The 13026-nt window shown below is 44.0% G+C and overlaps 1 protein-coding gene across 6 annotated transcripts; it reads right to left on the bottom strand.

The window, feature by feature from the left end:
* Window positions 1-1356: 1356 nt before the first annotated feature.
* Window positions 1357-12261, bottom strand: ghrb (growth hormone receptor b). Of its 6 annotated transcripts, none has more exons than XM_034603294.1 (9): window positions 12092-12261; window positions 9598-9678; window positions 4654-4789; window positions 3865-4043; window positions 3500-3678; window positions 3246-3390; window positions 2819-2909; window positions 2562-2631; window positions 1357-2348 (listed from the first exon to the last, which is right to left on the bottom strand). In XM_034603294.1, exons 2-9 carry the CDS (start codon window positions 9662-9664, stop codon window positions 1530-1532), a joined length of 1686 nt encoding a protein of 561 aa, XP_034459185.1. In that variant the 5' UTR covers window positions 9665-9678; window positions 12092-12261; the 3' UTR covers window positions 1357-1529. The 6 variants fall into 6 exon arrangements, with proteins under 6 accessions (XP_034459185.1, XP_034459183.1, XP_034459184.1 ...); XM_034603292.1 differs by having other exon boundaries at window positions 12086-12261; XM_034603293.1 differs by having other exon boundaries at window positions 9598-9673; window positions 12079-12261.
* Window positions 12262-13026: the final 765 nt, after the last annotated feature.

A 13026-nucleotide genomic window follows, 5' to 3' on the forward strand; every position in this document is an offset into this window, starting at 1 on the left:
TAAAATTCAATACTGACGAAAAATGTACCCAAAGAATTGAATGTACATGAAGATGCACATTTTACTAGAAACCAAAAGAAAAACTGAAAAAAGAGTCCATGCATTAGAAAAATATACTTCTACTACGTACTGTTACTTCCCCAGAAGACGAAAGATCAAATACCTTTCGCCGTCAGCTCGGGAAAAACCTTTCAGTCTATGAAGAAATTAGTATGTAACAGCAATAACATAAGACAAGTATTTTAATATTTCATGCTCCAGTTGATCATTTATGCTTTGTTCTGCTTCACCTGTCGCCAACAACAAGATTAGATCGAGTATTAAACAAGCAATGGCTGACTCATTAGTTTAGTGACATTGGTGTTAAAGCCCGAGAAGCTATGAAAATATTATTAAAACCATTAATTCAGTGTGTTTGAGATGATTCATTGTTTCCAGACATTTTCCCCCCAGATTGTGTTTATACACAGAACCTGATTTTATCATACAGAAAGTTATTGATATGTACAAAGTTTTGAGAATAAAACAAACAGTCTCATTTAGTGCTGCATTAGTCAACATTATATATTATAAAATGTAATGAAACGAGGAAGGTGTCAACGGGGAATTATCCTCATATAGTTTTTTTGTGTTTATAAGTTCACAGGAGCAAACGGCAGATGGAAATTTAGAGTAGTTGGTGAAGAAGGTGGAACATTTAGCAGCCAAGGGTCCATTTCCACCCAAAGTATCTGGAACTTTCACCGTAGCATAAAAACCAGTGGGAAATTAGGCAAATTAGCAAAGTAGCCTGCACCCCCACCAGCAAGGACTTTTTGGGGGAGTTAAATAATTCCCTTATCCCTGGTCCCTGTGATGGAAAAGCTACAAAAGTTCCTAGTTCCTGGGGAAACGCAGCTTAAACAGTCAGATATCTTTCTCAGGAGTCGATGGAGACCAAACCTGAGCTAAAAGAAAAGTGAAGATTGGATTTACATTCAGCATTTGGACACAAATACAACTCTAAACAACTGAATTGCAGGTTTCTATGCTGGACTTGAAATTGCAGCTGATCTGGTTGTAGCCAAAAGAACATTAACATGTCGGGTCCTTGGGGATTGTTCAGTTCTCTCGTGGCCAGAATTGATCATTGATTGCAGCTTTCACAAAACCTATGTTCTAAAGAAGCAGTGTTGAGCTCCTGTTTTGAGGAGTCAGATTGTTGAATTATTGAGCAGCTTGTGTCATTTCCTTTCCACAACCGCAGCTAAACACATTCTTGTGTCCTATTCATCGCTCATAGCAAACCTGTGGACTTCCCAGTGGGAGGTCGGGGGACGACAGCCGCATATGGCCCCCCGACCTCCCACTGCAGCCCTGTCGGGGGTGCAGTGGGAGGTCGGGGGACGACAGCCGCATATGGCCCCCCGACTATTTTAGGAGAGCTGACATTCAAAACACAGCCTCGGGAAAATCAATCTCCAAGAACTGTTCCGAAGCGTATCTGCCCTGGATTGAATAGTCTTTACTTTGCACGGCCCGCCGCTGACCTACGGCGTGACGCTTCCCAAAAGGTCAGGGGTCAGGTAGCCGTCTGGGGTGGGCATGGGCTTTGGGATTATTATCTGTGGGACAGGTGTGGAGTTTGATGTCAGTAGGAGGCTGTTCTGTCCATCAACGCCCTCGACCACGGTGTAGACAGGGGGAGAGGGCAGCGGGGACATGGCGGTGGGGTCTGCTTCGTAGTAAGGCGATGGCACCGTGTAGCGGCGCTCACTCAGATCCCCATCGGACAAACTGGGGCTCATTTTCCCGGCTTTCAGCTCGGAGGTGTAGCCGCCGTTATCTGCACTCACCAGCATCAGCCGGAAATCGTTCTTTTCCTTCTCCTTCTCCACCACACTGTCTTTCTCTGAGTCTTTGCTCGTGGTTTTTTCCAGGTCAGTCTGCTCCTCAGGTGCCAGCAGCACTTTGCCAGACGACCTCACCTCAGTCACCTGCGTGTACAGAGCCTCCCGGGTGCTCGGCGTCTCCGCAGCAGTTGGGCTGCTTGGCTCGGATGCGTCTTTACTGAGGGTTTGGTTCGGGATGAGAGGATTGAACGGTGACACGTCCGAGTCGATGGGGAGATCCGGGTCGCAGCAGCTGGCGCGGCCCGAGTCGTCGTCCCTGAAGCCGATGGAGAGCGGAGAGCAGCTGTAGAACAGGGAGCGTTCCACGAGGCAATCCGTGTCCAGTTCTGTGAGTCTGTCGCTCTGCTCCTCGATGTCCAGATCGATGAACTCCACCCAGGAGTCGCTGTTGTACAGCTCCGGCCTCAGATCGGGGGGACCGCCCAGGATGGACGTCAGCTCTCTCAGCTTTCCTTTCTGTGAGATATAGAAAATCAGCTGATGAGTCGGGTCAGAGGCTTCTCTTTTTACATCCAGGCTACAGCCACACTTTTACGGTTTTGTCTGAAAATGCATAGACTCTGCTACAGAGATACAGTTTGGAAAATTCGAGCAATCTGTGTACAGGAGTGGTCACGTGATGTGGTTAGAGTTCAGGTGTGTTAGAGTGTGTTATATGCGGGTGAATACCTTCAGGAGCTCAGAATCAATTCCTCTGATTTTCGGTCCAGGGACAGGAGGCAAAAGAATAAACATCAACCTTAGGGAAGCAAAAAGAAAATCACATGAATAAAGACATTCAGACTATTTAACGCTTTTGAATGACACAGACAATGAGACTGATTTTCAAGGTCACAGCCCACGCAGACACCGAGCAGCCGACTGAACGCCCTCTTGTCTCTGAGCTTTTTCAAAGCAGAAAACCTGCTGCTTGATAATTCACTTACTTCTCCTGCTGTGATATGAGAACTAACATCAGGATGGCCAGTAAACACAAGGCGCCAAAGATGAGCAAAGCCACGACTGGGAATCTGGACACTGAGAAAGATCAAAAACACATATATAATATAATTATATAACATAGAAAGATAATGGATTTGTTTTTATTCAGTGACTGTGTGACTCATAAAGGAAAAGATGAACTAGTGACGCTTTCATTTATCATAACATGAAGACTTTGCAGTGAGCGTCGACGTCATCGTATGCAAATATCTTCCGGTAGTTCCCGAAGCCTGATTGGTGACTTTAGGCCGTCGTGCTATTAGAGCACAGGCCCCTAATTCATGACCTATACTGCAGCCAGCCACCAGGGGGCGATCAAAATGCTACACATACAGCACCAGCCAGTGTGTAAACGTAGTAATGAATGTTTACCTTTGGATGGGATATGGACAAACACAGAGTCGCTGAATTCTCCGAAGTCTTTCGCTGCGTGCATTTTGCACCGGACTCGAACCTCGTGATTGACGTTGGTCTGGAGCCCGTAGAGGGAGCGGTGCGTGCTCAACACAAGTTCAGACTGCGGGGAAGAAAAAACAAGATTCAGAACAGCAGCACAGTTTTTAAACTCAACTCCACCAAAGCTCGAAATTTAACACAGCGGAAATAAAAACGGAGAAGGTGCCCACCGCCTTCCACAGGTCGGAGTTGACGTCGCGGTGCTGGACCTCGTACTGGAGGCGCATCCATCCCATCCCCACGTCCGCGGACTCTGGAGGCTTCCAGCTCAGCATGATGTCATAGTGAGTCCCGGTGGAACTCACATTCAGCAGCGTCCAGTTCAGGCTGAACGCTGGATCCGGTTGAACTGCAGAGCGGAAAAAGGTTCATCATCAGAAGTTTAACATCACCTCAGGTTTCAATACACGTTAAGGAAACTCCATGGACAAAAGTAAGTGGACACCTGAACGTTGCATCCACATGCGATTGCTTAGCAAAGTGTCCCATTATTTTTACACTGTTACACGTGTTTACAGCCGAGCAGCTAACCCACCGATGTCTTGAACGTAGAACAGGTCCTCGTCGTAGAGGACGGTTCGGTCGGCCGAGTGGAGCTGGACGCTGTAAATGGTCCAGACGGTCGTGTGGTTCTTGTTGAAGAAGCACTCGTTGGGCCGCTCGGTGCTGTAGTGAGGACACTCGCTCCAATTTTTAGGGGAGTCCGGGGAGGGTCTGCGGGGCGGAGGCAAGACAACATGAGAACAAATACAAGATGGAAGGAGGAGCACTTCTGTCAGTCTGAAAATCTACTCTACAAAGCAGCTTAGGAATATGTCAGAGGAGAAATAGAGAATGTTTATACAGCTGTAGATTAAAACAGGGTGTATAATATGAATGCACATATTTGGGTCTTTAAATTAATTGCCTGATAATGCAGGTGACATCCATGTAAAATAGTAAAACGAACAGTTCTATGAAGAAGCACTGTGTCTATCCAAAGCTCAACATTCTTCCTCTGCACCATAGAGTTCCATTTATGTACAAAATAACTTTACCTATAATCACATTTTTCTCAGTAGTATTGAGTAGTATAACTCATTAATAAGACGTCGTAAAAGGCCTTAAAACCAAAGAAAATACAGAAACTATAGATCAGATCAGGATTTGTTTGATTTATTTAATTATGCACATGCATGTTTACACCCATAGATTATATATCAGATTTCTGTTTTGCAATTTTCCCCTTCTTCCGTGCACATTGTTGTAAAAAAAGCCTGGAAACCTTGATTTCTTTGAGAGCACAGAGAAACCACATTATGTCTGGCAGAGTTTCCCGGCTCACATTTTGTTAAAGTAGAATAAGCGGAGGGCTCCCGGCTCGGAGAGGTTCTGGAAAGTGCCGACATTCCATCTGCAGCGGAAAGTCTCCATGTTGTTGGAGACACAGCCAGTGATGTGTGGGCGTCTCTCGGGGAGGACTGCAGGGAGACAATAATTACACATCGGATCCTTTCTTTTATTCCACAAACATCTGTTTCACTCTCTATGACTCGCGGCCGCCTGTCAGGGACACGGTGTAACCTAACTCCAATGAGCTCCAGCCACAGGGCAAACAACCAGCGTTTTCCTGGAAGACATTTAACTGCTCTTCAAGCAAAAGCTGCCGCTGGAGAGTTCACTGCCACGGCTGTCGTGGAATCAGCTTTTTTTGCTTTCCCCATACGCAGAAACGCTGGAGCACAGAATGTACCACAGGGATCCTGTTTTACTGGCTGCAAGAACTCACACTATGTGTTCACACAGCTTCAGGGACAGGGAGTAGTATTGCAAAATTGGAAATTAGACATTTTATGAGTGTGCTGCAGAGAGTCGCACAGTGAAAACTAAGTTGCAAAGAATTTTTACAGTGTTGAGACGGATCCAGAAAAATCTGTGAAACCAAAAAAGGGATTTGATCTGAGGAAAAGGATTTTGTTTTTAACTGTCAGTCTGGCGTGTTCTGTGTCATTTCCTGTTGCACATACAGTTCTCATCTGCTGACTGCAAGACATTATACTGTAATAGTTACAGTATACCATTACCAGTTACATATACCATTGTATCTGTACCATACCAGGTTACAGAAGTAATGTAGAGTTCTTCTTTTCCTCGCTGCACTCGTTCTGTTTCCAAATAATGTTGTTTTAAGATGTGCCTTTGATTAGAAAAGACATCTTTGCCATGTGGTGATCACAGCATTGAGATAAATCACATTTAAAAATGGTTCAACTGGGTAATTCAAGGAAAGCAGGAGTTTATGTCAATCCAGATCAGTATCAGAATTTCAGTCAAAAAGTTTAATTTATGCATTTATTTTAAAATATTTGCTACTATCTGATCTTTTTCAGTCCCACGTATGAATATTAGTATCCAGGGCTCTTCTCCAGACCAGTGTGTGTAAAACCAGAAGAACCACTTCTCTGCAGCTTTCAATCCCGTCAGCCTCGAGGTTAATAAGCAGTTAAATACTTGTGTTAAATGTGGACGAACTGGCTCTTTAACCAATGAGCTCCGGGAGGTTGTGATCAACACGTCAGGAGGAGCAACACAAACACAAGGCCGGGCCGGCTGAGTACCGAGAAGTGTCAGGACAAGACGCCTCCTCTGCAGCGGAGGATGAATACCTCTGGCTCAGGGTGCTTCGGGGAAGGGGGGGGGGGGGGGGGGGGTAACAGGTTAAAAATAACCTGTTTACCATATCCCCGACCCTGAGTAAGGACTGTGCTGAGCTCAGGACGAGGGGTAAAATCTATTTGACTCTCAGTTATGCGAAGCATTCGTGAGGCTCATTTCAACCTGATGAATGAGCTCATGTGGGTGGTTTGGAAAGAGGGACACGAGGAAAGTGGTTAAAAGAGACAGTTTGCAAGAACTGATTTATTATTATTTATTATGGTTTGTGTGAAAGGGAAGATTTAACTTTTTCTTCCCAAATTTGCATTTCCCACATGTCCACTGAGATCTGTGTTGGTTCAGGATCACACGTGAAGATTCAATCTTAACGTTTGGAAAACCAAGGTGTATATTCTGTAATAAGTCTGGAGTGAAACGCTTAAATAACTTTAATTTATTAGATTAGCCAACAACGTTTTTGCACATCTGGGTTATTAAGCCTCTTAAATCTATTGCAGGAAGATTTACGGTATAAATATATTTACTGTGGAGGAAGATTTTACAATGTGGTCAGAGTTTGCTCCCTTTAGTATTTTTATACTTTTAAGTAGATTTCTGACTTTTACTTCTGAGTATTTTTACATTGTGGTTTTGTTGTCAAACATCTGGATCTGAGTATTTCTTCCACCACCGACTGACACAAAGAGCAATGAAGGTGAAAGGAAAGTGTTTCTGCTCCGTGACGTCTGACTCTCACACAGATTAACATCCACACACAGAGTGTTGTGAACATCTGGGTCCCGGTCGTTAGAACACAACCCGCTCACCTTGCAAACTGACCGGCCTGCTTTATTTTTCGTGCCTGTGTGTCAAAGTTAAGTGCTGCCGTGTTTGCTCAGCAGAGTTCACCTCTGGTGTAAGTAAACATGTGAGCCGTGGACGTGGAGCTCTTTGTGAACACACTCATTAGAGCCACAAAACACGGAGCCACTGTGATATCACTTTACAACGAACAGCATTCACTCATTACAGGACTCGTCCTCCTGAGGCAAACCACGAGCCGAGCCAGTAAACATGTTGACGCTGTGATTTCTCTCTGAGCGCTGCCAACGCAGGTCTATCTTAGGGTTAAAGAAAACATCCTCAATGTGTTTTTTAAGCCCAGATGTGTTTCCTCCTCAGCCACGACTTCCAGGGAAGCAGGAAATAGGAAATAGCAGCTGCATTCATTTCCTTTGAAGGTCGAAGTCATAACTTCAGCAGATGCCACAAACCATCAGGTAGAAGCACAGCTGACTGTCTCGCTCTGTTCCTGCAGCCGCTTGATGATAATCAATGTGTGTTTTTCCTTTTATAGCCTCCATTAATCTGCACGGAGGCTTCCATTAATGTGTTTCCTGTGAGCGCGCAGGCCTTATTTACAGAGTCCCATGTTCAGACATCAATCAGTGCGCTCTCTGGGGGAAACGCTGGGTCCTCTGCATTTATATAAAGGCCGTTTCCTCCTTGAGAGCCGCTCTCATTCCTGATAACAGCTCTCTACTCACCCAACGAGCCTCATTGTGTGAAACGTACATGGGGGGGAAAAACTGCCGTGTTGGCGAAAGCAAAGAGTCACAATAGTGGAGAAATCTAATCACATTAAGAACCGATGTCGTGATCCCTGAGGGATGTGAACTGTGATGTTTTAAGATCTTCTGAAGCAGCTGCTCGATGCTGAGAGGAGACTTCGGCTGATCTAAGGAACCAGGACGTTTCCTGCAGACGATGCCAGGGAGATGAGGCAAATTAGCTGCTGACGTAAGAAGAAGCGATGGCAACAACAAGCTGCTCCACCCCGCTCCACCAGGAGGGGGTAGTGCTACACAAGACCACACAGCAACGACGCTTTATAAATCGAGCAACATCAGTGAAGTGTATTCTCTCGAGGAAACTGATTTTACAAGATTGACCGACTGAAATAAAACGCTGCAGTGCTCAACTAATCAGGCATCTTCAAGCCCCTCCCCAAATGTTCCTGTACTTTGGCATAGTACTACCCCCCCCCCCCCCTTTCTGGGGGTAAAAAACGACCCTGGACCTTTATTTAGATCCTGCAAAGGTTCCCAGTTCCTGGAAAGTTCCCACAGTGGAGCTGTGGTATATATATACACCTCACTACAAATGATCCCAATATATTCTTATTATATTAATAAACACTCTCTAATTCACAGTGTTATTGTTCATGATAAGATAAGTAACTAGAGGGACATCAATTTTATTTTCTACGCTTTTTTGCAGCTTGAACAGGGAAAGAAAAAATATATAAAATATATGCAATGATGTTTGGCTTTGCTCAAATCTACAGATCTGACAGTAAACGAGGAACGACTCAATCACTGGATCAGGACTCGTGCACAGATGTTGGACATATAATTTAGCCCCTCTGTGTAAATTGTGGCCCCCTTTTACGGCTCCTGATCTGGTGAAGGCCTCGCTCCGCCACCGATCCAGATCCACTCCCAAATTCCCCCCCCCCTCCAGCATTTCTTGGAAATCTGTTCAATAGTTTTTGAGAAATCCTGTTGAACTGCAAACAAATGCAATTGAAAGCGCCACCTCTTTGGCGCAGGTGGTCGTGGACGTGCAGCCAGGATCAGCTCAGATAGCTTGGCCTCTGAAAACACATTATGTCTGCATCATAATATAAATGTTGAACATATTTCATTAATTTGTTTTTTCTCTCCCCCCCCGGCGAGCAGCCAATCACCACGCAGAGACCCCACACTGGTTTAACTCTGTGACGTGGGAGCGGCGCTTCAGAAATCTGCAGGTCATTACAAGTTGGCAAACGTGCTGCCATGTCTGCAGAGAGAAATTACACAAACACTGGCTCACTGCTGGTTTCTGCTAACAAGCTGCTGACGCTCACGGCCATGTCCCTGCCACAGGCGGGAAAAACACACCTGTCAGAGCGCACACGAGAAGGGTGGGAGCGAGACTCTGGCGCCTCCCTGACTGAGTTATGTAAAGAGGCCAAGCGCAGGACGCCAGCGAGGGACTTCAATGGTCAGAGCTTGTTTGAATCTGTGGATAAAACAAAGCTCATGTATGCAAATACATCGTCTGTCCATTGGCACTGAGGCTGTTCGGGTTGTGAAGGAGGGGGGCACACAAACAGCTCGGCATTGTTCGGCGGTGAAGTGCTCTCAGAATTCCTGGGAAGCCACTTCACTAGAAATGCGCTGGCCGCTGTGTGTGGCTCTGTCTCTGTGGAGAGTTCCGCTGTTGTGCAACACTTTTCATATTCATCTGACTGCCAAAGCAGCACCGCAACTATGCAGCTGCTGATGTTTTCTATTGAAGGTGGTAAACACGCTCCTGCAGCTCCATTAAAAACTGATTTATCTCCATTTATTTCTTCCACCTGGCAATTTGTTTTTTTTTTTTCAATCAAACCAAACACCAATCGACAGGAATTAAAAAATCTGATCGTCTGAAGACTCGAGACGTCACAGAAAGCATCTTAAACACCAAGAATCAAACATCAAAGCAAACAAATCAACACAATCAGTGTTTGCGTGTCTACAGACGCTTTAATCTTCAGGTGAAAAGAGAAGAACTGCTGCCAAATGCTGATTAATCCTGAACGTACCTTGAGTTGAAGCCGTGAAGAAGTGAAGGCAGAGGACGAGCACGGCGAGCGGAGCTGCAGGAGCCATGGTGCTGAGCTGTGGACCAAACATGTGCTGAATGTTAGTTTCTCCACATCTCGACCCGGCAAGGCCCTGCCCACTCCCACCATGAAGCACAGACTCCACTGCTCAACTTCCCACTAAAGAGGAGACAGAATAGAAGGAGTCACGGGACGGAAAACCTGCTGCAGATAAAAGCCCTGAAACGTTTTATTATTCCACTTCAGTGCAGCTTCGGTTATTCTACCTGCTGACGTTCACCTGGATTCACGTGAACTCTGCTCCCACTTTGCAAATAATTAGCTAAATACTCGAAACCCGAACTCTTCAGGACAGAAGCCCAGGAAACCCTGCAACTGTTTAGTTTTTTCTTAACTGCTTAAATTAACTGGATCATTTACAGCTGTTCTTTACGACTTCAGGCTTCTGATTCACACAGGATTTTACATTCGGTGGTTTGAAATTGACCTCATTCCAACGTTTTTCAGGTTGAAGTGAATCTTCTCTTCAGGAATCTGACGCTTCCAGCTCCCAGCTCCACTTTGGGAAGAACCCTGTCTCGTTAGTGGCCCGGTGGACCGTTCAAAATATAATAAAACAAATACATCAGGGTTTTACCGTCTTCGGCAAACATGCAAAATGTATAAAAACAACAAAACATCTCTGTCATAAGTGCATGAGAGTGCATGAGAGGGAACTGCATGCATACTGGTTGAGCAAGAACAATCAACAGGTACTTGAACTCGGTGCACGTTCACTTCAGTTAGTTCTTTTTTTCTTCGCCATGTGACCAGAGTCCCGACTGAAAACCCAGCAATTTACAAGTTGCAGTTTTTATATCAGTGGATTTTATTGATCTAATAGTTTTTAATGGAAAGACACACACAGTGGGTACCTTGTGCCACTGTTGTGTGTGTGTTGTGTGTGTGTCTCGACAACGTGTGACACACATACGACTGCAGCCACTTCCCACAGAGAAACTTTACTCCTGAGTGAAACACTGAGGAAGTCTCCTGCTGATAAGACCAACAGACTCAACTACCCTCCAATAACACGTTTCTGTGGAGATAAGCAGGTGTGGACTCTGGTAACAAAGGGCGACTCAAGGTCAGGACAAGACGCCGAGGGACGATTTCACACCACGATTTTAAATTACGTTTTGACACCACGTTTGTCACCTTTATTTTAAGTTTTCAACCTTTGCTTGGGGAAAATGTTCTAGATAATAAGGACAATATCCAGTCGCTCGTCACACGTTCAGTATAAAGCACAGACTTACACATCTGCTGTTGCTATAACGACCCTGTTGAAACATCTGTTTTCAATGTCACGCTCCTTGCTGATGGTTTGCAGAAGAAACCACAACAATAACAGAACCAGGGGCCGAGAACCTGGTGTTTAAAGAAGACGTGTTTCACTTTGTACCAGCAGGAAAGGACGTTAGGGACAAACTGCATCAACACAGCTCATTAAGTCTCTGCAGACTTTTTATCTGACTGGACGCAGGGTTTAAATCATCAATACATCGGTCAGTTAATCAATATGTTTATTAATTAGTAACTTGTCAGAGGAAAATGAAAATGTGATTGTTGATTATTAATATGAATTAATATCAAGTCTTAGTACGTGTGAGTGAAGTATTTAAGATAGATAGATAGACAGACGGACGGTGGGACGGTGGGACGGACAGACAGACAGACAGACAGACAGACAGACAGATAGATAGATAGATAGATAGATAAATGATAGATAGATAGATAAATGATAGATAGATAGATAGATAGATAAATGATAGATAGATAGATAGATAGATAAATGATAGATAGATAGATAGATAGATAAATGATAGATAGATAGATAGATAGATAGATAAATGATAGATAGATAGATAAATGATAGATAGATAGATAGATAAATGATAGATAGATGGATAGATAGATAGATAAATGATAGATAGATAGATAGATAAATGATAGATAGATAGATAGATAGATAGATAGATAAATGATAGATAGATAGATAGATAGATAGATAAATGATAGATAGATAGATAGATAGATAAATGATAGATAGATAGATAGATAGATAGGTAAATGATAGATAGATAGAGAGATACAGATTTATTGACAGATTTTCATATGTACAATTACCAATATAGAATAAATAGCTTTGGAAAATGGAAATAATCTAACTTGCAGCAACTTAAGTCCTTTAAAAATAAACTTAATGTAAACTTCATTTCTTTTCCACCAGTGAAACTCTGCCGCTGGTTTCAGACGCTTCACAGTTTCTGCCCCCGTCTGAAATCAATACTGAACATGTGAACACAACAACAACACAACAACACAACCAGTCTATAGTCTGCTTCCACAGTGTGAGACACACAGTGAATGTCCGTGCAGCTGCAGACACACACATCTGGAGACAGAGGAGACACTCACCTGTGTGTGTGTGTGTGTGTGTGTGTTTCTGAAGAAAAGCCCCAGTGAAGTCCACGCGACGTGAACAACCTCCCACACTGATCTGTTCCCCAGGTTCCGGACTCTGTCGAAGAAACACGACGTGTCCGCCTGTCTCTGAGGCTCAGAGGAGGGCGCCACCTACTGGCGAGTCTCTGCAGGACAGCTGACACTACAGGATTATAATAATAATAATAATAATTGAATTTTTATTATTATGAATTTTTATTATTAATAATATATAATAATATGTCTGTCTGTGAAATGTAATGGAGGAAGAATACTGTGCTCACGTCAGGTAACAGCACTGTATATTATTTATTTATTATAAACTGTATCTACAGTAAGTGTGTCAGTTTCACTGCAGATTATTTAAAGTTTCTACTGTGACACATTAAATATGATTATTCTACATGATGTATTCTTTCGTCCACATGTGAAGGAACAGCTCCTCCACACGGTCACAGCAGCGCTTTCCAGCCTGTGGTGTCACATTTCAGTCAGTGTTCACACACTGGTACAAGTGAGTCTCGCCCACTCACATGTCAACCACGTCACACCACACACAGGCTGTGTGCAAACAGACACACACACACACACACACGCACACGCACACACACACACACACACACATCCTGTTTATCTTTTAGCAAATGCAGTGATATTTAAATCCACTTTGACGCAGCGGAAACAAGCTGTCGACTGACGTTTCACCGATTTATGAAGTTGATATGATGAACTTTAGGATTCATCTGAGATACATCTTGATTTAAAAATAAATCTGACATATTTAGGGGATGGATCTGGAGAATTTAAATGTGGTTTCATAAGGAGACTGTTGGGCCTTGGTTTTCTAATTCTGTGAGTTGTATCTACACAGCAATACAGTCCCCTGCATTGAAATACTGGAGATTTTTCTGACCTTTGCCT

The sequence above is a fragment of the Hippoglossus hippoglossus genome, chromosome 12, assembly GCF_009819705.1.
Source record: "Hippoglossus hippoglossus isolate fHipHip1 chromosome 12, fHipHip1.pri, whole genome shotgun sequence".
Classification (NCBI taxonomy): Eukaryota; Metazoa; Chordata; class Actinopteri; order Pleuronectiformes; family Pleuronectidae; genus Hippoglossus; species Hippoglossus hippoglossus.

Bases quoted from the DNA above. Each gene is read 5' to 3' on its own strand.
- ghrb (XM_034603295.1), bottom strand. From the start codon at position 9,688: ATGTTTGGTCCACAGCTCAGCACCATGGCTCCTGCAGCTCCGCTCGCC. The intron at 4,790-9,597 runs GTACGTTCAGGA...GTCTCCCTGCAG, and splicing joins CTTCACGGCTTCAACTCAAG to TCCTCCCCGAGAGACGCCCA. The intron at 2,910-3,245 runs GTAAACATTCAT...GATCTTTCTCAG, and splicing joins TGTCCATATCCCATCCAAAG to TGTCCAGATTCCCAGTCGTG.